The sequence below is a fragment of the Gobius niger genome, assembly GCF_951799975.1.
Source record: "Gobius niger genome assembly, chromosome: 6".
Classification (NCBI taxonomy): Eukaryota; Metazoa; Chordata; class Actinopteri; order Gobiiformes; family Gobiidae; genus Gobius; species Gobius niger.
Window position 1 is genome coordinate 29,208,126 of NC_136857.1, and position 26,099 is coordinate 29,234,224.

The 26,099-nt window shown below is 43.3% G+C and overlaps 1 protein-coding gene and 1 pseudogene across 2 annotated transcripts; one reads left to right on the forward strand and one right to left on the reverse strand.

Moving 5' to 3' along the window:
* LOC306964087 (vesicular inhibitory amino acid transporter-like) lies at positions 1–7,228 on the forward strand. Its single transcript, XM_079557948.1, has 2 exons — positions 1–787; positions 5,341–7,228. The coding sequence occupies exons 1-2, from the start codon at positions 401–403 to the stop codon at positions 6,526–6,528; spliced, it is 1,575 nt and encodes a 524-aa protein (XP_079414074.1). The 5' UTR covers positions 1–400; the 3' UTR covers positions 6,529–7,228.
* Positions 7,229–16,028: 8,800 nt separating this feature from the next.
* LOC306964860 (myosin heavy chain, fast skeletal muscle-like) lies at positions 16,029–25,662 on the reverse strand (annotated as a pseudogene). Its single transcript, XR_013794286.1, has 39 exons — positions 25,453–25,662; positions 25,242–25,385; positions 24,999–25,155; positions 24,885–24,912; positions 24,685–24,805; positions 24,514–24,606; positions 24,376–24,439; positions 24,045–24,143; positions 23,851–23,954; positions 23,207–23,345; positions 22,985–23,103; positions 22,754–22,903; positions 22,505–22,675; positions 22,138–22,441; positions 21,981–22,060; positions 21,821–21,908; positions 21,618–21,735; positions 21,413–21,536; positions 21,202–21,338; positions 20,877–21,132; positions 20,547–20,789; positions 20,119–20,295; positions 19,884–20,029; positions 19,721–19,811; positions 19,242–19,631; positions 19,032–19,158; positions 18,842–18,960; positions 18,563–18,759; positions 18,297–18,480; positions 18,052–18,217; positions 17,839–17,963; positions 17,439–17,747; positions 17,161–17,364; positions 16,950–17,075; positions 16,709–16,879; positions 16,536–16,640; positions 16,316–16,411; positions 16,100–16,231; positions 16,029–16,033 (listed from the first exon to the last, which is right to left on the reverse strand). The product of XR_013794286.1 is annotated as a myosin heavy chain, fast skeletal muscle-like (transcript).
* Positions 25,663–26,099: the final 437 nt, after the last annotated feature.

Consider the following 26,099-nt stretch of genomic DNA (forward strand, 5'->3'; position numbering starts at 1 on the left):
GCACGTGCCTCCTCCCGCGCTCCTGTCGCTGATGCAGAAATTCCATCGCTCGCGCTGTCATCGACGGGAAAATAACGATCGGTGGATAAATATGGACTATTCTCATTTTTAGCGACGAATGAATGGATTGTGGATATTTCTTCTAACTTGATTCCCTGCGATTCAGGCTGCTGGAGCGATTTGGGGGTTAACATGGAAGAGGCCAGCAATAGAAGCGGATGAGACTTGGATTTTTCTTTTTTCCTGGAGAGGCCTTGCGAGGCGTTTCAACGACGATAACGAGCAAGGGGGCAGCGATGACTTCTGTTTAGGGATCTTTCAACCCAAAAAAAACCCGACACATTTCTACGCTTTTATCACTACTTCCATTCGCTGTAGCTCTCATCGGAGGAGGGGAAAAATGGCTCACTTAATCCGCCACAAAATCTCCAACAAAATCACCAACACGGTCCACACGGTGTCCAACAAGTCGCAGGCCAAGGTCAGCGGAGTGTTCGCCCGCTTGGGGTTCCAGGCGGCCACGGACGAGGAGGGACTGGGCTTCGCCGAGTGCGACGACCTGGACTATGACTACCGGCAGGGCATGCAGATGGACGTGATGCAGCGGGAGGACTCGGGGCAGGGGGGGCACATGGAGGACGGCGGAGAGGACGGGGACGGGGACAGCCACTACCAGCGCGACGGCACCGGGCCCAGGGGCACGCTCAAGACCAGCCTGTCCCTGGAGGAGGCCAAGCCCAAAATCACGTCGTGGGACGCGGGCTGGAACGTCACCAATGCCATCCAGGTGCCAAAGGGCGATCACGGGGGAGGGTTGCATTATAGAAAATAAAGACAGGGGCGTCAGCGGTGTTGAATCGTGCGTTAAATCCGTGCGTAATTGGCGTGTGTATAGGTCTAAAACACCAGCGAAAAGCGATTTAAGGAAGAGGAATTTGCAAGGCATACAAGGAAATAAGCATTGACATCGTGACATTACGTTTACATCGTGCGTAAATGTGCGTAATATAGTTCCATTTACGCGCGTTTATTATTCCACCCACTGAATTCCTTTTCCCCCCCTGTTATATGTTACTATGCAACGTTCTTATGGTCTCGGATTACTTTCCATTTCCCATTGCCAATCATATAGGCCTTTTCATCCTGCAAAGTCCTATCCGAACACGTTGACTTTCAAGAACCGCGGCCTGTATGCGGTCCTGAACCTCGCTGTCCGCGCTGTCTCGGCCTGTGTCTCGGCCTTGACGCTAATACCCTCCGCTGTGGAGTCAGCGGGTCACGTGGCACCAACAGCTCACCTGTCACAGCGCGCACGAGCCTTCGCTGTGCGGGCCCGAGGCTTTGACAAGAGTCACCTTCACTTTTACGCAGCACGAGGATCTTCACGTCACCCTATGGTGCTTGAAGTATTTTTATTCCAAGGCGCAAGATATCGTCCATTTGGGAGCATTTTCCCGAGAAATGTTAGTTATAAATGCATGAGGCCTAAGAGGAAAGGCTTAAGTGTGCGTAAACCATGGCACATTTGCACATATCCGTTCTTGCCAGTATTTAGACAGTATGTAGTTTATCATTTATCATTATCGAAAACCAGGGATATTATGTTGGTAAATTGCAAATCTGAAAGTCCAAAGTGTGCATAAAAAACATGCGTCAATCCAGCTGGAAATATACTATAATATATACTAATATAATAATATATTACTAATATATATACTATATTAGTATATATATATATATATATACTAATATATTACTGTCTGTAAATAATAAGTTCCATTTTTCTGAACGAACTCTATCCTTCAAACGCAGAGCCATTGGCAGCAGCACTTCAATGGAATTGGCCTGTTAAACTCTTAACACCCGCCTGAACCGAGAGCATTTTCTCCAGTTCAGCTTTACCCACATCCTATAGGCCAATGCAACGTCTCATTTGAAAGCTAAGACCTACAAAACGCATCGAAATTGATATTTTCCCTCGAGTTGTCGTCGCATTTTTGTTGGGTTTTCATCACATTTTTGCCACATTTTCCTCGCTTTTTGTCACTTTTTTTGGTTGCTCTTTTGTGGCTTTTTAGTCACTTTTTCATCAATTTTTTTTTTTTTTACGTTTTTGTCGCTCTTTTGTGGCATTTTCATACTCGTTTTCGTCTCATTTTTGTTGCTATTTTGACACATGGGTTAATGTGCTCGGGTCAGGTGGGGGTTAAGAGGTTTAAATGGGCTCTCATTAACGAGTAAATGTTGGGACATTCATTGAGAACAGCTCATATAATACTGCTCTTTTTCATAAAACCCGCTATTGCTTCTACTATCTAGGCTATAAGTACTAACTACACGGTCTTTGAATGTGCGGCCAATCTCACAACAATTTCAATTACTGGTCCTTTTCACGCTTTAATTGGAAATCTTAAGCCGACGCATTAAAAATGTATGTATTCAAATCTTTTTATCGCGGCGCCACAGAGCCAGGCCGCAGCGCCGATAGCCCCGGGCCCAAACGTGCGCACACAATCCCCTCCAATCGATATTTGTATTTAATCTGGTCAAACGCCTGCTACATTTTCGCTAAGATCTTCTTGGATGCGGCCGGGTGCGTAGTTCAGTGTCGGGAGCACGCACGCACGCACGCGAGGCCTCGCTGCGTCAATAAAATGGCGAGAGAAGAGAAGGAGACAGGCCTCACAGAGCGGAGCGGGGAGAGATAGGACAGAGCGAGGGGATGCACAGCGTTTGTCACCATTTTGCGGGGAAATAGAAGTGGATCTGACGTCGTTGCGTAATAAGGGTGCGAGCCAAGGAGGGAAGGAAGATAAGGTGATAAGGAAACAATCTAGGTATTAACGGGAAATGGAGGATGGGCACGTGGAGGAGAGAGCCCACATCCCTGTCAGACAAAAGGCAAAAAATAGAATGAGACGTTGCAGTGGGAGATAGCTGTAAACGGCCCCCCCTACCATAACCGAACACATTTTACGCCTCATTTGAAAGCTAAGACCTACGAAAGTGATCTAAGCTCTTTCCTCGTTATTGTTGATTTTTTTTTTAACATGTTTTGGTCACATTTTGTGGCTTCATCACAGTTACATTACACTAAAAAATGAAATGCGGCCAAAACGTATGGAGGAAAAAAAGCAATGAATAGCCTACGTGACAAAAATGCAACGAATACGCATCAAAACAACAAAAGTGTGACAAAAATTTGGCAAAACATGACAAAACGCAACAAAAACGACTAAAGCAAAAAATAGGGAAAAGCTTAGATGGTAAATGGTGCTCAAGTCAAGAACCTTTTAGATTCGGGTAAAGCTGAACTGGCGAAAAAGTGCTCAGTTAAAGTGAGGGTTAAGCGGTTAATATAAGGATCTACCACAATTCTCAAGATATCCCAGAAACGACTTGAAGCCATAATCCTGGAAATCATTGTTTTAAATGTGATTTTTTTTTCTTTCTTCCACTCGATTATTATTTTTTCTTTCATCATGTGTAAATAGAAATCGTCCATTAGAGAACACACAATCATGAGGTCCTGATCTGAACCTCGGAAGAAAATGCTGCACTGGCGCAAACATTTGGCTTCCTGGATTGTCTAATGCAGTGGTTCCCAAACTGGGAGGCGCCTGGGATTAAAGGGGGGTCCTCGGAGCCTAGTCAAGTCAGAGGGTCCGATGAGAAAAATGTATTATTTGAGCAAATCAAATGGTAGCAGATCATTATATATGACTGAGGAACAAGTGCAGAAAACACTATGTTTGTGTATTAAGTGCAGGTTTTAATGCTTTTGTAAATATGACTTATTTAGATAACATTTGTTGTAAGTAAATATCATTTTATTTCATTGAAGCAGCAATTTGAATGTAGAAATGTGACTTAACAGGGTCGGCACAGCAACAGTTTAAAATTGTTGTCCTCTATCTATGTCACTTCCTGTCAGTGTCATAAAAAATGGTCAAACTGAAGAAAACTGGGTAAGATGTTTAGCAAAATCTTAAAACAAACTGCATTTGTGTTTTTTATGTTCCACATTGTTTTACTGGATACTTTTGTACGTCTTTGCCGGTGTGTTTTGTGGGATTTCTTTTTACTTCAGAGAGTCCATAATGGTCCTGAAGAAAGCAGCTTTTCAAAAGTAAACAAACAGCTAGCTTATTGGTTAAACCCATTGAAACCCTACACATTTCTTCTTCTGAGACACTGAAGAGGCACTCAGAGCCCCCACATCTGCAGCACAGAGGAGGCATCACAAGAGGAGCTACAGGAAACAAAAAAGGGACAAATGCGGAGGTATCTGGGCGAGACTCACAGCTAAGCCACACATGCCTTCTGTTGTTCTGGCTAATGGATGAACAACTGAAGAATAAAATAGATTAACTGCTAAGCTCTTCACAGAAGATGGAGAAAGATTTTTGTTGAGCAGAGGGAGCTGCTCAGGAGGCAGAGGAATAAGGTGGTGGAGCGGACCAGTGCAGGACACCACGCTCTGAAACAGGGACAAACCAAGGAGGCGGTGCACCGTTTCAGAGGATCAGAGGAGACTGAAAGCAGCCAGGTTTCCTCCGGGTGCTACGGTTTCCCCGACCTCCTAAAACATGCTGGTCAGGTTGGCCCACTGTGGCGGCGCGGCTCAGTCGCAGCGGCCCAGCACAAACACCTGAACACTATTTCATTGTACGCTTGTACAATGATAAATAAAGTACTTACTTACTTACGTAAATATAATCGTGTTAACTATATGCGTTAGCAAAAAAATTGTCTATTGTGTAATATGCACTGTAAATACTTATTGGGCATTATTCCTATGTTATGTATTTGTGGGAGCCTCGTTTTTGGATGGGGAGGGACATGGCTTGACTCCAACAGGCACAAGGGAGGCTTCAAGGGGATAAAGGTGGGTAACGGTTTTGGTCTGGTTCCTGAAGGATTCAGGATTTTGTTGGAGGCCAGAGATTGGACCAACGGGGGAGGAACGTGCTTCTCTATGGTCCTTAGGGCAGGGAGCTGACATTGCTTTAATACTGGGACCAGGACTCCCCTTTAAAGAGATTCTTTATCTCAGTGGGACTTTTCTGGCTAAATAGAGGTCAAAGAAAATAAAAAAAGGTCACGTAAAGCACTTTCGAAGGGACAATTTATTATACACTCCATTGTTGGTGGTGGTAAGCTGTATATACCAGCATCACACACCACTCACCCAGGCAAAACCAGGCCTAACCCTGCTTAGCTTCTGGGATCTGGCAAGACCAGATGTTCCCAAGGTGGTTTGAGTTAAACCCACTTGTTGGGGTTCCACACCCCAGAGTCAGCAGGGCACAATGTAACTCTTTTCTCCTCTGTCTCCAGGGCATGTTCGTGCTGGGCTTGCCTTACGCCATCCTCCACGGTGGCTATCTGGGCCTTTTCCTCATCATCTTCGCAGCCGTCGTCTGCTGCTACACGGGCAAGATCCTGATCGCCTGCCTGTACGAGGACAACGAGGACGGCATCAAGGTGCGCGTGCGGGACTCTTACGTTGACATCGCCAACGCCTGCTGCGCTCCCCGCTTCCCTGCGCTGGGCGGACACGTCGTCAACGTGGCCCAGATCATCGAGCTGGTCATGACCTGCATCCTCTACGTGGTGGTCAGCGGTAACCTCATGTACAACAGCTTCCCGGGGTTCCCCATCTCCCAGAAGGCCTGGTCGGTCGTGGCCACTGCTGCTCTCCTCCCGTGCGCCTTCCTCAAGAACCTCAAAGCCGTCTCCAAGTTGAGCTTCCTCTGCACCCTGGCCCACTTCGTTATCAACATCCTGGTCATCGCCTACTGCCTGTCCCGCGCCAGAGAATGGGCCTGGGAGAAGGTCAAGTTCTACATTGACGTCAAGAAGTTCCCCATCTCCATTGGTATCATCGTCTTCAGCTACACCTCGCAAATCTTCCTGCCGTCGCTGGAGGGGAACATGCAGAAACCGAGCGAGTTCCACTGCATGATGGACTGGACGCACATCGCCGCCTGCGTCTTGAAGGGCCTGTTCGCACTGGTGGCATACCTCACCTGGGCCGACACCACCAAGGAGGTCATCACGGACAATCTACCATACTCCATCCGTGCCGTGGTCAATCTCTTCCTGGTGGCCAAGGCGCTGCTGTCGTACCCGCTGCCGTTCTTCGCTGCCGTGGAGGTTATGGAGAAATCGCTCTTCCAGGAAGGCGGCCGGTCCGTGTTCCCGGACTGCTACGGCCCCAACGGGCAGCTCAAGACCTGGGGACTCGGGCTGCGGGTGACCCTGGTGGTCTTCACGCTGCTCATGGCCGTGTTTGTCCCACACTTTGCCCTCTTGATGGGGCTGACGGGGAGTTTGACCGGCGCGGGCCTGGCCTTCCTCCTCCCCAGCCTCTTCCACCTCAAGCTGCAGTGGCGGAACCTGCAGTGGCACCACGTGTTCTTCGACGTGGCCATCTTTTTCGTGGGCGGCATCTGCGCCATCTCCGGACTCATCCACTCCATCGAGGGGCTGATCGAGGCGTTCACGTACGATCTTCCGGACTGAGGGACGAAGATGCAAGACTGTATACGTGCGCCAATCGGATCAAATCATCAAGAGATAATATTTGTGTGAGCTGTACATCTTTTTATTTTGCCTTCGTGATCATGTGCAATAACGGACTCTTTGAAAAAAAAAAAAAAATCATAGTCAAGTAACGTAGTACAAAGTATTTCATTCGGGGGAAAAACATAATGCATGAGGCGGTGGCTTTGTGCGCGGAGTGTACAGTGTGTGTAGTGTTTTATCTGGAGAATGGAGTCTGTGAAAAACTGAATATCAAAACTGTGGATGTCAAAGCGGATCTCACTGGTTAAACAGCTGCCCGAGTTACAGGTGATCTGTGGCGCAGGGGTTAGGCTGCTGCACGGGACGGCATGGCAGCGTGATGGAGAAAAATGAGCAAAGTAACCAAACTGTAGGAAAATTTATCTATGCACTAAGATTACATGACAAGTATGCTGGCGGGTGTTGATCCTCCTACCTTCTTCCTAGGGGCCAGTGTGACCCATCATCTCAAGCTCTGCGTTATACTAGCCAGAGATGGGGGAGAAACTTGGAATATGCTATAGTTTGAAAAGCTGGAGGTAGGACTTGGCGATATGACGATAATGACCCAATCATGATCTGGTCCCTGTGACGATCTGCCAGTTCTTGAGAGATCATCATATTGAGGTTCAAGGGAGTAATTTATTTTAAACAGCGCTATTCACCTTATTCCGCCCCGCCCACTTTCCACTTTTGCCACTTTTTGCTTTGTCTCGACACTTCCGGTCGAACGTGAAGCCCGTTCATTCAAACGGAGAACGAGGGAAAATATTCTTGTTTAGTCAATTGATTTGTGTAAAATGGCCAATGTTCATTTGCAAGTCAACTCTGCACCGTTTCTCAGAGCGGTCGAAAAATGGCTTTGTTTTCGTGTAGTAACTGATTTTACTACTGTTGACAGATTGGAGAAAAGGGGCGGGCACAATTAATGGCGGCGCCCACGCGAACCTCCGGAATAAGGTGAATACAGACGGCATCTCGTCATAGAAGGGGGTGTGGCCTCACAGTTTTTCACTCTTTTTAGCCATTTTCTGGCGGAATATAAACTGATTTATCACATACAAATAAAGTCAAGCCTAAATCAGGTCCATATGGATATTTATTCATAGCAGATTGTTCAGTAGAAGCAAAAAAACGGCAGTCATAGCAAGTGCTAGCTTAGGATTAGCACGGTGCTAACATGTAGCATCATGTTAGCATTCTCCGTTTTTTTTTTTATGTATTTATGGGCTGTTGAACCACTTTGCTCCTCCCCATGTCTTTTTATCTTTATTCAGTAGAAAACTATATTCATAATTCAGCATTTGTTAAAGTAGTTTTTTAATAATAAGAGAAAGTTTAGATTTTTCTCAAAATTGTTTAACTGTTTATAAAAATGACCATATATGGGCAGTTCCAGAGATGCCGTCTGTATCTATGCTCAAATATACGTTCCCCTCGTCACTTCTGCTATTGGTCAGTCAAGCTGGGTAGCAGGCCGCTTTAACCAATCGTAAAAAAGTGTAGTGACCTCTTAAAAACAATATGACGAGACGCGATCATAACAAAATCATAACAACGGCTCAAGGGAAACTGCAATATTATTTTATGGCATATCGCCCAATCCTAAATGAAAAGTAGGAAGGAAGCTACGCAGGAAAATACCAATCGGTATGTGGCCAAAGATTAAGTAATGCATTGTGCGTGGGAAAATAGTGTGTTTCTTTCGCTCAAGCTTCATTATCTCACAGTTAGTGGATGGTTGTTTCTAAGGCAGTATGAGCGCCATATTAAAGTGAGGGCTTGTGTAAGAGGAAGTTAGATGGACGTGCCGCCCCGTGTCTGCAGCGTGAGCCCTGTGCACCTGTCTAAATTGTTTCTTTTTGTGTTACATCTTGGTCCTGTTTGGTTTCTGTGTTTCAAGTGTTGCAAACTTCGGATGAACTTTTGCAGTGATGAAAGTGGGTCCTTCTTGTGTTTTACGATGAAAAAAAAAAAGCTTGTCTGATAATATACTCCTCCTCTTCAAGTTGTTCAATGTGATTTCAATGGATCTTATCATGGTGTGTGAGAAAAAAAACGACTGTTTGTTGAATTAAGAGATAAATAAATCAAATATTTTATGGCCGGTCAGTTAACTGTTTTCTTGAAGCTTCAACAACTTTTTCAGACAAGTTAGGCTAAATCTACTTTTTGAGCTTTAAATCAAGTTAGCCAAACTGTATTTATTTTACTGAAAAGTTTTGCCTGGTTTTCCTTGACCCGTGTGACCTTTTTTGTGATGGTTCTTATTGATCTGACGTGACAACTACTATTGATTATAGAAGGAGCTACCTCAGGGTCTTGTTCTCGGTGATGGAGTGTGAGATTGACAGACGGATCCGTGCGGCGTTGGCAGTGATGCGGTCGCTCTTCACCGACTGTTGTGGTGAAGAGGGAGCTGAGTTGAAAGACAAAGCTCTTGACTTGCAGGTCAATCTTCGTTTCTACCCTCACCTATGGTCATGGGATCTGGGTAATGAATGAGAGGACAGGATGGCGGACACAGGCGGCCAAAATGAGTTTCCTTTGCAGGGCGGCTGGACGGATTCTCAGATCAGGTGAGGAGCTCAGTCACATGGGAGGAGCTCGGAGTAGAGTCGCTGCTCCTTCACGTTATAAGCAGCCAGCTGAGGTGGCCAGCTGTTCCGGATGCCTCCTGGTCGCCTCGTGAAGACCCAGGACACGCTGGAGGGACCATCTCTCTGGGTTGGGAACACCCCTGAACAGCTGAAGGAAGTGTGCATGAAGAGGGAACAAAGAACTTTCCTAATTCCTCAGATTAAAATTTGTAAACATACAATTTTCAGCGATCAAGTACTTTCAACAACAAAAGTTCACGAGTCAATAAAAAACTTTAAAATTAGAAAGTTTTTTTTTTTTTTATCACAAAAGTCTGTTTTGACACTAAACTGAAGGGCATAGCCAAATGTATCCCCCAACTTGCATACAAAATAGCTTAAGTAGGGACGTACCTTTAGCATAGGAGATGCTAATACAGATGCTAGTATGATGGCTGGCCCATAAAAAAGTTCAAGCAAGACCCAGCAGGTGGCAGCCCTCATCTTTGCTTGCCAACAACACTACAGAAGAAGTTCATTAGCTCCTCAGTGAAGGTCATTTGGGCACTGAAATGATCAAGGTCAGTGTGAAACACCGCAAACTCCGTACAACGATTTCAATAAAGGTTGCATTCGAAGAAGGTAGGTAGAAAATATGCACTTTTCAGAATCAGGAACCATTGTGTTTAAACTTCAGTCAATCAGTAGAAATAAGTGTAATCGTAGTTTGAGTACTTGTAGCTTAATTACAGTAATGTTACAATAATTTATCTTATTCAATTAAATGAAAAGTCAGACCAATATTGATTTACAATTGAGTGGTGACATAACAGGACACACAAAACATAAAATGATATGAAACTTGGAATATTTATTAAGAATTGATTAAAAAAAAAAAAAAAAGATCAAACAAATAATTGTTGAAATAAATTAAAGGGGGGGTATTATGCAAAATCGACTTTTTCAAGCTTTACATCATGTTATTATGTCATTCCCTCATTAAAAACATGCCTGAAGTGTTGCCTTGGCACATTCACGTATTTTTTATATAGAATAGGTCCTCAACCAAACCCATTCTTTGATTACCAACTGAAAAAATAAAATTTTCTGTGTCGAGGTGGTCGCTAGGAGCTTATTTTCATAGAGTTCCTCATATTTAGGGCGATAATGCATATCAAAAGTGATATCTATGTATTTTAAAATTGTACTGATTCTCCTGAGCACTTTCTTCCTCCATCGTTTCAAGACTTATCAGATTGGAGGATTCTACTTGTTAGTGTCCCGCTGTGCTCATCCGCTGCCAGATATTAGACGTTCTCAGTGAAAATAACACTTGCCTTGTTTTATTTCAGTGCGTCACTTTGCAGCAGGAGTGATTCAGGACAAACTGGATGAGGTCACGATTCCGGCAGTGGAGGGGGAGATTGCGGGAATTCACTACACTCTGTCTGGGTAAGAGAGCGTAAACACCGCACACAGAAAATACAGCCATTATAAAACATTACTCAAGCAGAAGTAACATCAGCTGCATGCCCCGGCTTCACCGAGTGTGGCGAGGGGGTGCAGGGGCGCGTCATGGGAGGAAGTATGCAAGATTGGAGCGAGATCGTTGAAATTGCTCTAAACCCGTTGCACTTATAAATCACTTTGGGTCGAAAAAGAAGAAATGGTAGCACTTTGCTACCATTTCCACTTTGCAGTAATAGGGTGGGACTAGCATGGCACCTAAAACTGTAATGGCACGTAAATGTGTTAAGTGCATGAGAAAAGGACTAAACCTATAGCCCTGACCCGGGATAAAGACGTTATTTCTTGGTACCAACGTTGTCATTATCCCCTGTTATTCCTGTAGTTACATTACAGGTGAAACTTGGAAAATTAGAATAATTAAGTTAAAAAGTGCATTCATTCTGTAATTCAACTTAAACTGTGAAACTATAGACTCATTACATGCAAAGTGAATATGTATAGCCATTATTTGTTATCATTTTGTTTATTATGTCTCAATGTGTCCCAAAACTAAACATCTCAGAGAGTTAGAATATTTTTGTTTTGTTATGTATTTGTAAGAGGCATCCAATCACTGAGCCATCTTTTTTATTTATTTTACAGTGCCGCCTGGTGGTCAGTACATGTAACAACATGAACAACATCATAATAAATCATGATTTAATTTAACCTTACTTATTTTCTTTTTTTTCTGTTTTAGAGAACTGTCTAACACATAGGTGGCACAATGTGCTTCTCCTCAACTAGCCGACAGTGGTGCAGATGGGGGTCGTGTCATGATTGGAAGGGCGGAGGTTCAAATCCCAGCTCCTGCAGGTACAGACTGTCGACCAGTGTCCTTGGGCAAGACACAGGACCTGTCTGTGTGCGGACTCAGTGACTCAGTGTGGGACTGGGCCTCTCATCTGGGATTCTTGTGAGTTGAATCCCAGATGGTGCTTTTCCCGATTTACATTACTGTGCTTTGAGTATTCCCTGCAGTGTCTGGCCTTAAAACATAAATCTCTATTCTAAAAGCGTTGTTCAAGAACCAAAATACAGAAGTACTTTAGGCTAGTCTAAATAAGAGGTCAGATGATGCTTCAAGATATGGAAAAGAAGAAGTCTATTTGTGTTAGTCATTGATTTCACTTCATTATTTTGTTGTACAAGCTTGCATTGAGAATCTCAAAGGTCAATTGTGGGTTTAAGTTTGGGTTTATTATAATATTGTTCTGCGTATAAAAGGATTGTATTGTTAAATTGTGTGTTAGTATTTTCATCTTGTGAAATGTTTTTAACATGTAAATAATAATCCAATAGCTGCTTGTTTTCTGCCTGTTATTGAACTTAGTGAACCTGGTGTGTACAGTCATGACGGAGGGACATTTAACATGGCCGTGTTCGACCTGTTCCTGCGCTCGGTGCTGACGGTGAACAGAGACTCCGGTGGACGTCTCTCCCTCTTCTCTGTCTCCTGTGAGGCCGACATCGGAAGTGTGGACATGCAGTTCTACGGAGGAGCCAGGTACTGAGCCATCACAAGTGAGACTGTTCATATTGCAAACTAGGTTCAGTCTTAGGATCTGGCAATTCTAAACGTGAGGCCCACCCTGCTTTCTGACTGGATAATCATGTCAAGAACCAAAAACAAGAAATGGAAACATAAACAGCTTTTACATTGTGTAAATCCTTTTGTAATTGTGAATAAATCAACAAAACAAACCAGTTGTTGATTTGTTTACCTCATATCTTGGGAAATGGGTCATGTCCATGAAGTCTAGTCAAGGACAGCTACTAGTGCCCAAAGTACAGTACACAGGTAATAAAAGTGAAAATCGCAAATCATAGAAACAAAGATGAAATTTAAAAGAACAAGGTTCTGCTCAGCTTGTGCTGAACACTCTTCATACAAATGAGTTTTAATTAAGACTCGAAGGTGTTCAAAGACTGGGCTGACCTAGTTTAAGGAAAGAGCATTCTTGAGTGTAGGAGCCTCTACAGCAAAAGCCCGGTGTCCTTTGGTCTTCAGCTGAGACAGTAAAGATGGTTTGCAGACCTCATTGTTGTGCCTGGGACATGGACAGCTCTGAGAGGTAGTGTTAGCCCTAAGGTGCAGATCATCTGTGCAACAGTGAAGAGGCATGTGTCTTTGACTCAACAAGCAGCATATATAAGAGAACAATTAGGGGCGCATTACAGATCCCTGAGGCACTCCCCAGCTGAGAAGGGCCACTCCAGAATGATGGAATTAACAGGCGTGCACAGTAACTGTAAATGTACTTCTTGGTGTCACACAGTATCTTTTACTTGAGTGATATTATTTTGAAGCAGCAGTTCTCTAGCTACAGTAAATGATTTGGCTGCTCTTCTCACTGTGAGATAATGTGGTAGTAACAAAAGCTTCATGGGACATGAAAAAGGTAGGCAAAATAAGCATTAACTTCAGCCTATACCTTTTCGGTCATTTTGTATGTTGTGAAGAAGTGAATGTAAATCTTTTGTCCATAATTTTGTCCGAGTAAACTGAAACTGAAAATAGAGTCATAATGTTTAATTCAATAAAACTTTCATTTATTTTTCCTATATCTTATGTTAAAAATGATGCATTTTAATATAATTTTTAGCATGTGTTCTTTTGAAATAGCAGAACTTTCATATTCAAAAAATGTTTTGTCCTATTGCATCAACACTGTTTTACACTCAGTTACTTAATATTCGAGCAGTTTGCAGCTTGAGCAGTTATTTGGGTCACTACTTTTGTCTTCTAGGTGAGTAAAACATTTTCAGTGGCTGGTTCAGTATTTTACGGAGCACATTAAGGAGTGAGAACAATCCAATGCAAAACAAAATAATCAACAAAACAAAAACACATATGGAGATTTTACTGTTTCAAAAACATTTGTCTTTATGTAAATAGTGTGCAATACAAAATTCTCTCTTGACGCATGAGCCTCTGTTTTACACACAGCAGTTAGACACAGTCCTGCCATCTCAGAGATTTGTGCATAACTTGGATTTTTCTGACCCAACTTTTTAACTTCTAGGCTGGTTGATGTCATTAAAACCATGAATCGCCAGTAGGTGCTGTTAAGCTGTGGTGGCAGCCTGGCCGTAGCCATCCGTAAACTCTGGTCAATTATAATTTCCCTACATGTGCGTCTGGGCTTGATCTCAGTGGCTGCGCTACATCGGTTGATTTTCTACCTACCATTCAGCGAGCGGGGGAGGCGGGTGTTGTAGGTGACGTCAAGCATTTCCGCCGATTTGCGGGTTGTAGTTTGACATTGACAGCGGATATGAAAGAAATGGAAGCTCTTCAATCCATCCTGGCTCGGCTGCCTAATATCAAGAAATTAAATGTATAGACCTTTAGAGGAGCAGGTATCCACACTGACCATGAACGTCCTGTCTGTAAGGTAGGAAGTAAACCATTTGTGTACAGCACCGGAGAGGCCGATTTGTTTTAAGCGAGTTAAAAGAATAGTGTGGTCGACTGTATCGAAGGCAGCGCTCAGATCCAGGAGAACCAACACTGTCAACTTTTTAGAATTATCATTTAATCTAAAATCGTTTAAAATCTTTAAAAGGGCCGTCTCGATGCTGTGGTTTACCCTAAAGCCGGACTGGAATTTTTCAAAAAAAAAAAAAAAATCTAAAATTTGGTAAGTTGGATATCGGTCTAAAATTGTTAAAATCATTAAAATCTAAATTGCTCTTCTTCAACAGGGGCCTCACCACCGCCCCTTTAAAGGCAGCAGGGAAGACCCCCGTCTGAAGAGAGCAATTCATGATGGTTAAAAGCTCGTCTCTAAAAGATCCATAAAATGTTTTTAAAAAACGGGGTTGGGACCGGGTCTAAAAGACATATGGTGGGCCTCACTGAGGAGAAAACTTCATCAAGCATCTCAGCATTAACCAGGACAAAACTGTCCAGTGTTTCCTCTGGAATAAATAGACAATCAGATCTATTTAGAACCGCGTTACTTTGGGTAGATAAAATGTTACATCTGACAGTGTCTATCTTTCCTCTGAAGTGGTCTGCAAATGCCTCGCAAAGGGAATCTGAGGGAGTTTCACGGAAAGCTTTCATGGTGAAGAAGGTTGTCAATGGTTGAAAAAAGAACTTTTGTTTTATTTTTATTGTCTGATATGATTTTGGTGAAGTATGAATTTCTTGAGTTTCTAGTTTTATTGTATGTTTTCAACTGTTCGGCGTAAATGTATTAATTGATTGATTCCACTGTACCATTGTGCCTAGTCAGCCAACATAATAAAACTCTTCGGCAAGACGGCCTCTGTGTTTTTGCATGCCCAGTTGCCCACATCAAAATTAACAGCGTGAAGTTTAGGGAGTTGACCCCGGGAGCAGAACTACCCGGCCCTGGAGAAGACGGATCTCCCCTGTGTCTCCCAACCAAGGTTAGGGGACAAAAGCAAGAACGGTAAACAACCTCTTAACCCACACCTACACCAATCTGGCTTCATCCACATACAAAAGCTTCAACAAAAAAGCATCAGAATAGATATGAAGGTTTTGTAGGTCTTCACTTTCAAATGAGGCATTAGGCTGTTGCTGTCCAGTCAATAACCTTTTAGATTAGGGTAAAGCTGAACTGGGAAAAATGCCTCAGATAGTGGGGGGTAAGAGGTTAAGATGGCTCTTGTCTGCAGGGAAAGACTTTGGGGCCGCTCTGACCTCAAATCGGGGATATTCCAAATGTTGGATTGTTCTCCTGGTGTGTAGTGAGCCCCGAGGACAAACCAGTAGCAGCCTGAGCCATGTTTTTTTTTTTACTCTTAAGTCACGTTTTGCGAGATTTCCTGTCAACCTGAGAATGTTGGTGAGTGAAATGGGTTCGTGTGTGATACACCTCACACCAAAATGACCAAAACTATTCGACCTGTGATTTTTATCACCAGGTTTCTCAGGTTTGGAAAATCTGCCCACAATTTAAAAAATCTTCCAATGTGTTGCATCGTGACCTTTCTCTCTCTTTTTGTTTTACGCTGAAGTAACGCACTGGGTTAAAAAAAAGACTGGAGGCCACTGAATGGTAAAGCAATCGAGCAGAAAAAGTTGATCAGCTTTTTTGTTCCAGAATCTCAGTGTCACGATTTTGTGTGTTTCTGAAGGCTAGCACTGGGACATGTTCCTGTGAGCTGAGTCTGGTGTTAAGTCTTTGTGTTTAGGAGTTTTCCTTCAAAATGCTAGATGTTTTTGATGATTATTGCATGGTTGTTCTCTTATCAGATTAAGTACAGAAAACAAAGATGATTTTATTTTGGCTTTATTGAAAAAAGTAAAACTTTACAAAAAGCTGCTCAAGTGGTCATATTTTATGAACATTTAACAGCTTCATTTAGAAGTTGACGGTTTACTCAGCAGAATCACCCTGAAGAAAGAGTGCATTCAGTTATTTTTTATTTCACCATATAGACATTTTTTTGGAAATCCTTACCTTTCCGGCATCACGGCTCTTGCTTCTGAGCTTGTTGACCTGGGACTCGGCGATATCAGCACGCTCCTGAGCTTCTTCAAGTTCATGCTGAACCTTCCTGAGCTTGGACATGTGAGTGTTGGCTTGTTCCTCCTGAAAATGTTATATGTTGATTTGTAAACATCCATAAACAACATACCATATTGAATGTAATAATGTATATTTTTTGTAACTCACAGCCTCCTCAGATTGTCTCTTGTATGCCTTGACTTTGAGCTGCAGTTTGTCCACCAGATCCTGGAGTCTGGTCATGTTCTTCTTGTCCTCCTCAGTCTATGAAAACATACGTAGGAAAGGTGGTGATATACAATTCGTATTTTACGTATTGCGTATTGTAATTTAAATAGGATGAGGATAAGCGGGAGAAAACAGCTTTACATTTTCTGTGAGAACTTACCTGGTAGGTCAGCTCCTTGACTCTACGCTCATATTTACGGACTCCTTTAACAGCATCAGCTCCACGCCTCTGCTCACCTTCAACTTCTGACTCAAGCTCACGCACCTTTTAATAAGAAGTGCTATGATTATCATGTTTGTTCATGCAATTCTTTTTTCATATTTCACACTCACCCTGGTCTCCAGTTTCTGGAGTTGCTTCTTGCCTCCCTTCATGGCCAGGTTCTCAGCCTCATCCAGACGGTGCTGCAGGTCCTTGACAGTGACCTCCAGGTTCTTCTTCATCCTCTCCAGATGAGAGCTGGTGTCTTGCTCCTTCTTCAGCTCCTCAGCCATCATGGCGGCCTGAAATATTGTCATTGTAAGTTAATTCTGTCATAAACAGTGTTCTCTGGTGTTGGACATGTGAGCTCACATCAGTGATGGCCTTTTTGGCTTTCTCTTCAGCATTTCTTGCTTCCTGAACTGAGTCATCCACTTCACCCTGAACCTGGACCAGATCAGACTCCAGCTTCTTCTTGGTGTTCATAAGACTGGTGTTCTGTTAGAAAAAAAATAAAGTAGTTGGTGTTTTTACATTTATATTGCACCATACTTTTTTATCACAGTAATTGTTCTTTCCAAACCTGAGAGTGAAGCAGTCCAACACGCTCGCTAGCATCCACCAGCTCTTGCTCAGCCACTTTGCGTGCTCTCTCTGTCTGCTCCAGAGCAGCTCTCAGCTCCTCAATCTCGGCCATCATCAGGCCATTTCTGCGCTCCACCATGGCGGCCTGCTCCTTCATGTCTTCTTGTCCTCTGACGGCATCATCAAGGTGCAGTTGGGCATCCTGGCCACAGAGAAACATTGTATGAAAATGTTCTCCAACATAATCTTTAATAGATCTTGTCTCTGTTTTCTGACCTTGAGCTGGCCCTGGACGTTCCTGAGCTGTTTCAGGGCTTCAGCGGCCTGTCTGTTGGCATGGCTCAACTGAATCTCCATCTCGTTCAGGTCTCCCTCCATCTTCTTCTTGATTCTCAGAGCATCATTCCTGCTCCTGACCTCAGAATCCAGAGAGCTCTGCATGGAGTCAATGATCCTCTGGCTGTTCCTCTTGATCTGCTCCATCTCCTCGTCCTTCTCTGACAGCTTTCTGTCAACCTCCCCCTTGACCTGGTTCAACTCCAGCTGGACACGAAGAATCTTGGCTTCTTCATGTTCCAGTGTGCCCTAGAAATGCCATTGTACTTGTATTATCATTCAGTCCTGTATGAAAATAACATTTACAATCGCTATATAACATATTTCTCTAATGATCTACCTCAGCTTCCTCAAGGGCAGTCTGGATTTCAGATTTTTCAGTTTCTACTGTCTTCTTGGACTTCTCCAGCTCATGAATGCTCTTTCCAGTCTCTCCGATCTGCTCAGTCAAGTCAGAGATCTCCTCTAAATAGGAAACAAGCATCAGCCTTGCTTACTGTGCAGCTACAATGATTGTATAGCGTTGTATATCTCAAAATGTTAGTGTACATACGCTGCAAGTTCTTGTTCTCTCTCTTCATGGTCTCCAGTTGATCCAAGGCCTCCTCATAAGAGTTCTTCATCTTAAAAAGTTCAGTGCTCAGAGACCGAGACTCTTTCTGGGCTCCCTCCAGTTCAGCTTGGCCCTCCTCAAACTTCTGCTTCCACTCAGAGAGGACCTGGAAATATTCGATTTGAGTTTACATGAATGAGAGAGAACATCCATCTTGTTTTTGAGTGTTTTAATTCATTTTTTACTTTGTCAAAGTTCCTCTGCTTCTTGTCCAGATTGGCAGCCAGAGCATTAGCTCTCTCCACATCAATCATAAGGTCTTCCACCTCACCCTGCAGCCTCTGTTTGGTCTTCTCCAAAGATGCACACTTAGAGTTCACAGCCTCAATGGATTCCTCAGCCTCCTGCAGGCGCTGGGCCAGTTTTTTCCTGTGATGAAGGAAATAGAGACACAAATAGAATTAAGACAACTATCATCTTAGAGTTCTACCAACAGAATCATTCTACTTACTTGGACTCCTCCAGCTCCTCAGTGCGCTGAATGGCGTCAGTCTCATATTTAGATCTCCACTGAGCCACCTCACTGTTGGCCTTGGACATTCCTCTCTGGAGCTCAGCCTTGGCCTCCTGCTCTTCCTCAAACTGCTCCCTGAGCAGATCACAGTCATGACGGGCAGACTGGACTCCATGAGCCAGGGCATTCTTGGCCTGTAGGCAATAATAATCAGTGTGTAGCCATCATTTGAAGACATCTTTGAGTTTACTGGCTAAGTGATAAGATTGTTCATACCTTGACTTCTTCCTCAACGTGTCTCTTCAGCTCTTCAATCTGCTGAGTGAAAGCCTGCTTGCCTCTGGTCAGCTGAGAAACAAGAGCTTCCTTCTCCTCAATTTGACGAGAGAACTCACCTGTAATTGCAGCGTCATTTAGTTCATCTGACGGGATTCAAAACTAAAGCATGTTCAGTTTAGGACCATACCATTCTCTGTCTGGAGCCTGGCCCTCTGTGCACTTGAGTCATTCAGCTGGCGGACATTCTCATCGTTTTTGGCCTTGAGCTCACTCAACTGGTCCTCAAGAGTTCTGCACATTTTCTCCAGATTGCCCTGTCAGGATACAATATTTTTAAGTTTTATTATAGTGACAGAGGAAACTTGAGAGATGATGTCATTCTGAAGAGCATATTTACCTTAGCCTTGGCCACACCCTCCATGTTGCTGGAGAGGTCATCAATTTCCATTTTGAACTCGCTCTTCTCCTTCTCCAGCTTCTGCTTGACACGCTGGAGGTTGTCGATCTGCTCTCCCAGCTCAGCAACACTGTCGGCCTGCTTCTTGCGCAGAGCTGAAGCCGTGGCCTCATGCTGCAGAGTGGATTCTTCAAGATCACGACGCAGCTTCTGGAACTCAGCCTCACGTTTCTTGTTCAACTCAATCTGAGCAGCTGTGGCTCCACCAGCTTCCTCAAGTCGTTCACTGATCTCCTCGAGTTCTCTGGAGAGGTCTGCTCTCTGCTTCTCCACCTTTGCACGAGCTGCTCTCTCAGACTCGATCTCCTCCTCCAGCTCCTCAATACGAGCCTACATTTCATCACAGACGATTGATAGGATCAACACTTTTCCTCGTTTGAACCAAAATACTGTCAATCTGAAGCGGCACCACTTATTACCTGAAGCTCTTTGATCTTCTTCTGAAGCTGGGCACCAAGAGACTGCTCATCCTCAATCTTGCTGAGCAGCTGGCTGGTCTCAAAGTCCTTCCTAAAAAAAAGTACAACTTTCTCATGTTTGTGCTATTAAACTAAAGACCAGTTGATGAAATGTGATAAATACTTTTTGATCTTCTCATCAGATTGCTGCTTGTCATTTTCCAGGTCCATGATGGATTCCTGGGCCAGTTTCAGGTCTCCCTCCAGCTTCCTTTTGGCTCTCTCAAGGTCCATGCGGAGCTTCTTCTCTTGCTCCAGAGAACCCTCAAGCTATCAAACATTGTAATATTTTAATGATTGAGATAATACCATAATAGTTTTGACTGTGCAATATATAAGGTAAACTTTGAAAGCCTTACATCATCGACTTGCTGTTCCAGCTTGGTCTTGGCCTTGGTCAGAGTGTTGACTTTGTCTTCCTCTGCTTGGAGGTCATCCAGAGTTTGCTGGTGGGACTCTTGGAGGGCTTTCTTCTCTTTGGTCAGCTTGGCAATAGCCTCATCTTGAGATGCCATCTCCTCTGTAAGATTTTTAACCTGGAGCAGCATTGACATATTGTCACTTTTTGAAACAATTTACTGTAAGAGCATTTCATAATCATGTCATAATTCCTCAATTAAACCTGCTTTGTTTACATCTACTGAATGTACATGGCAGCTGTATCATTTGTTTGTTCATTTCAGTGTTTTTTTTTTAAATATATATATAATTTAGTTCATTCAAAAGTTACATTAATATATTTACAACAAAACTGCCAAGCCAATGCCGTTTGAGATAAAAGGAGCACCTTGTTCTCAGTGGCATGTTTCTCTTTCTCCACTTTAGCCAAGGTGAGCTCCAAGTCATCGATGTCTTTCTTCAGCTCAGAGCACTCATCCTCCAGCTTCCTCTTCTTTGCAGTCAGCTCAGCATTGATTTCCTCCTCATCCTCCAGTCTCTCAGTTGTCTCTTTGAGTTTGGCTTCAAGTTGGATTTTGCTTTTAATGAGCCCCTCACACCTCTCCTCTGCATCAGAGAGGTTTTCACCCTCCTATATAAGATAGACATGCATAAAGGTGAACATGTTAGGATCTCACAGAGGTTTTCTATCAAATGACTTGTTTCATTTCTTGCTGACCGATGCCACTTGGAGCTGCAGATCATTCTTCTCCTGCAAGAGGGAAACCATTTTCTCCTCCAGCTCCTTCTTCTTAGCCAGAGCAGCTGCCAGGTCAGTCTTCATCTTTTCATAGTTCTCCTTCATTTGCTGGAGCTCCTTCTCAGTCTCAGCGCTCTGCAGGAGAGGCTTGATCTTGAAATACAGCTTCAGCCATGGCCAGTTTTTGACATTCATGAAGGAGCGAATATTGTACTGGATGGTGTAGAGAGATTCTCTGTAAGCAGAAAAGAATTGATCAATACTTCATTGACATTATGAATTCTTTAGTGGAATTTATCTGTACCTTCTCTCCATCATCTTGACAAACACCTTCCTCATAACATAGCCTCTGCAGAGAGCCTGAGTCATGGTCACCAGCGAAGCCAGTTTTTCATCTCTCATCTCCTCCAGCTGACCCAGTAGACCAGCTTTGAAGAACACCTATTACAACATTGAGCAATGAAACATTAGTAAAGAATGATAAATCACAATAACATTCTAAACTGAATATAGACCTTGGTGTGTCCAAACATGTACTGAGTGTGGTCCACATCAATGGAGCCAAGAAGCTTCTCTGCAGCTTTCTTGTTGTCAATGAACTGTCCCTCAGGGATGACACTGGCATTCAATACTTTGTATCTGAGAAAGGTGTCATTTTAGTCTCATTGTTTCTTTTTTTTTTGCTTGAAACCTTTTCAATTTGAAATGTGTAAAAAGTACCTCTGCTTGAAGTCACCGTAGAGGACTCTGCTGGGGAAACCCTTTCTGCAGATTCTGATGCCCTCCAGCACACCATTACACCTCAGCTGGTGGATGACCAGGAAGTTCTCCATAAGACCTGAAGTTGAATATATAACACTTTTATTATTAAAATGAGGTTCACACAAATCCACTATCACCCCTTTTATAAAAGGGATACTCGCCTGGGGTTTTAGTTTCATTGGGAATCAAGCAACGCACAAAGTGAGGGTGAGTGCTCCTCAGGTTGGTCATCAGCTTGCCCAAGTTCTCCTGAAGATCATAATGTAATGAATTATGACACATTTCCTTTATGTGATATCACATCAAAGATCAAAAACATACTCTGAAGAGGGCAGACACAGTCTGGAAGGAACCACCCTTCTTCTTGCCACCCTTCTTTCCACCAGCAGCAGCAGCCTCAGCTAAAACAAAAAAAATAAAGATTCTTATTTCATAATCTGTGTAACATCATGTTCCATTTAGTAAAAGATGCACTTACCCTCTCCTCCATGGGTGGCATACAGGAGAACCAAGAGCTTGTTTGCAGACTTCTGGTAGAGCTGAATGACTGATTCGTTCAGAGGGTCCTTGTTCTTGTCCAGCCAGCCAGTGACATTGTAGTCGACTGTGCCAGCGTAGTGGACCAGGGAGAAGTGAGCCTCAGCCTTGCCTTTGCCTGGTTTAGGTTTCTCAAAGGCTTTGTTCTTGCCCAGATGCTGGTCATGCAGCTTGTTCTTGAATGTTGTATCAGAGGCCTTGGGGAACATGCACTCCTCCTCAAGGATGGCGAAGATTCCCATTGGCTGTCAAGAATTATCATGTGTTAGCAAAATGCAAACTTTTATGCTACAAATGTTTCCGATTACCTTCTCAATAAGCTCAATGCAGGCGGCCAAGTCCATACCGAAGTCAATGAACTCCCACTGAATGCCCTCTTTCTTGTACTCCTCTTGCTCCAGGACAAACATGGTGTGGTTGAAAAACTGTTGCAGTTTCTCGTTGGTGAAGTTGATGCAGAGCTGCTCCAAGCTGTTGAACTACAAATCAAAGGTAAACTACTATTTAGCCTCACAGAAATAGTGAGTACACCTGTTTCATAATAGTGATAAACCTACATCAAAGATCTCAAATCCAGCAATATCCAGCACTCCAATGTAGAAGTTTCTTGGTTGCTTAGTGTCCAACATCTCATTGATACGGATAACCATCCACAAGAACATTTTCTCATAGACAGACTTGCACAGAGCACTGACAGCATTGTTGACCTTGACATAAGAAGAACATAATAAATCACAAACGTAGAGAATGTAGTGCTATTATATTTGTGTATTTCAGTAATACTTTACCTGTGGGACGGTTTGACCTTTGGTCACCATCTCATTTCCGACTTTGACTCTTGGGTAGCACAAGGCTTTGAGCATATCCGCCGAGTTCATACCAAAGAGGTAGGCGATCTTGTCAGACACTAAATAAGGTTAAATAAATGAGGTTAAATATTGGTAAAACGGGTTTAAACATATATTCTAACCTTTCAATAATAACTGTCAAATGGATCTTATTGTAATTACCCTCAGTGCCGTCAGGCTCAGCCTGCTCCTCGCGCTGCTTCTGCTTGAATTTCAAACTGCCGTGATGCATCACAGCACCAGTCAGCTTGTAGATGTTAATCTTCTCCTCAGCATTGAAGCCCAAGATATCAATGGCAGTCTGAACAAAGATTGATGAACATTTACATCTTCTTTAAAGTTGTAAACTGTATGCACAAGAAAACAAAAACTGTGGAATGTGTATGGAAAATGACTCTGATTAAAGCCTACTGCACAGCTCTCTGCACTGCCCCATGGTGGTGCTGCTACACTAAAGCTAAACTCCATAAGCTGTGACTAACATACAACAATCCTCTCAGGATTCTGTTGAATATCTCTCACTGAACAAGTGCCAGTCTGCTGTTTCTGCAGAATAATGTGACCACAAAAGAAATGTTGCATATAAAGTTATGATGAGACTCATGGACTCACAAAAGGAAATGATAACTGTTCTAATAAGCCCTGACCAGAGCAGTATCAGGCCCAGCTCGGTGCTTTGGAGACACTGGAGAAACTGCTTATACGGACTATCGTGTGGTATACTCTGTTTTACATGTTTTTACAAGTCTGAGACAAAGATTGATTAATTGATTGATTGTCATGTTGAGTTGTCTTTTCTCCTTTACATCAGTTGCAATGAACTCCTCCACATCATCGATGCTCTTGACAGTGATTTCACCCTGGCTGATCATCGGGTAGTCATAAGGGTTGGTGGTGATCAAAAGGGCCTCTGACATACAAATGTTGACAAATGCAGTTCAGGTACAGTGTTTTAGACAGTACCTGTACTAAACATGTGGCATTATGTGATATGACATACCCAGCAGATGAGGCTGGTGGCCTGTCATGAGCTGGTAGAAGATGTGGTAGCTCCTCTCAGCCGACAGCTGGAAGGTCACACGGGACTTCTCCAGCAGGTCTGTGCGGAGAAACATTACAATAAACTAACCATTTGAGTTAGAATCCCCATTAAAGGTGTCTGTTTTTGTTGTCTGTAATACAGTAAAAGTTCTATAGCAAAAACAGATGAATGTCCTTAAAAACATCTAAGGAGGCTTTTATTTCTCTTTGTACAGGAGTGTTTTTAATGATTTTAGTGCAATAAAAAAAATGCTCTTTCTTGAACACACATTTCCTCGTTTTAAACTTACATGTTTCAATATCAGCTGAAGCGAGCTTGCCAGTGGTGCCAAAATGAATCCTGATGAATTTACCCTGAATTTGAAAGAAATGTTCATGAACTCCCGTGGTTTGAAGTTTACTTGAGTCTGACATGTGTATATACTCACGAAACGAGAGGAGTTGTCATTCCTCACAGTTTTGGCATTACCGTAGGCCTCCAGCAGGGGGTTGGCAGCGACAATCTGATCCTCAAGAGATCCCTGAAAGGGAGAGGTTTGGGTGCAACATTAGCCCCTCATAACTGATGTATTCATCTGTCTGTATTTGACGGGATTTACCTGCATTTTGCTGCCAGAACCAGGTGGAGGTGCGTCCTTTTTAGCTCCAAGTGCTGCAATTGTTGCAAAGTACTGGATGACACGCTTGGTGTTGACAGTTTTTCCGGCACCGGATTCTCCGCTGGTTTAGGACAAGCATATTATAAAGCAACTGAAACCTTGGTATAAGTATTCTTGTCATCTGTGCCTTCTCTACTTACGTAATCAGAACTGACTGGTTCTCACGATCTGAAATATTCATGTGAAATATTTCATATTAAATGTTGGTATAAATGTATGTTTTGTCCTAATATTTGAAACGTGTTGTGTCTCACCAGTGTTCATGAACTGATAGGCATTGTCAGAGATGGAGAAGATGTGGGGTGGGGCCTCAATCCTCTTCTTGCCTCTGTAGCCTGACACACAAACTGCATCGTATACGGGAAGCCACTTGTAGGGGTTCACCACGACGCAGAACAGCCCAGAGTAGGTCTGAAGTAGTAAGAATACAAGACAGAAGTAATGAGTGTGTACTTCTGTTAGTCTCTGTGAATCTACTGTAGATGCTGAAAACGTACGTAGATCATCCATGAGGCATAACGCTCTTTGAGGTTATACAACACAGAGGGCTCGTTGAGGTGGGTCATCATGGCCATGTCCTCCATCTTGTCATACTTGGGAGGGTTTCTGGGGTGGATGTCGTCCTCTTTGACTACGACAGTCTAAAGACACCACATTTACATTATAATACTTATATTGATTGTATTTTTGAAATATATCAAAACGTGCCTTTGCACCGGCTCCTTCAATCTCACATGTGGCTTTACCACCCTCTCTTTTGGTGACTTTGCATTTGAGGTACATCTCAGCATCGTCGATACAAAAGAAGGCCGTTTTGGCATCGAAGGGGGTGGTTTGGGCCTCAATCCTCTCCCTCTCTGGCTTCCGGAGGTAAATAGCCGCCGGGCCATACTGCTCCATCTCCGCGTCCGTGCTCATGGTGGCACGTAAGTTGTGTCTGTACAATTATTCGTATGTCAATAAAACACATTCTGTGTTTTGTTCAATCTAATAGTACAAGTACCTTTTTCTACTACAGAAAAAAAGACCCTCTGAGCCGGGTAGATGTCAATAGGCTGTGTGACAATAAAGATGAAAAAAATATTAAGCATTCAAATAAACAAGGCAGTCCATTTGCAACAACAGAAGAGCAGCACTGAATGAAATCAGGGTGTGCTTGTAGTTTAGTCTTAGTGTAGAACAATGGCCGCCGGTGTCACAGCTTTAAAGAGCGCGACGCCGCCATTGCTGCAGAACCTCCATATGTGGGCGGCAAAACAAGCTAGTTTTGTATTAGTTAGCATTGCACTTTCCACACGTTTTCAGCAACTGTATAGCCTGGTTTAAAATTATTTTTTTTTAGATATTCCTCCTGT

Excerpts from the sequence above, each read along its gene's own strand:
- LOC306964087 (XM_079557948.1), top strand. The coding sequence starts at position 401 with ATGGCTCACTTAATCCGCCACAAAATCTCCAACAAAATCACCAACACG. Across the intron at positions 788-5,340 it reads ACGTCACCAATGCCATCCAG|GGCATGTTCGTGCTGGGCTT; the intron begins GTGCCAAAGGGC and ends CTCTGTCTCCAG.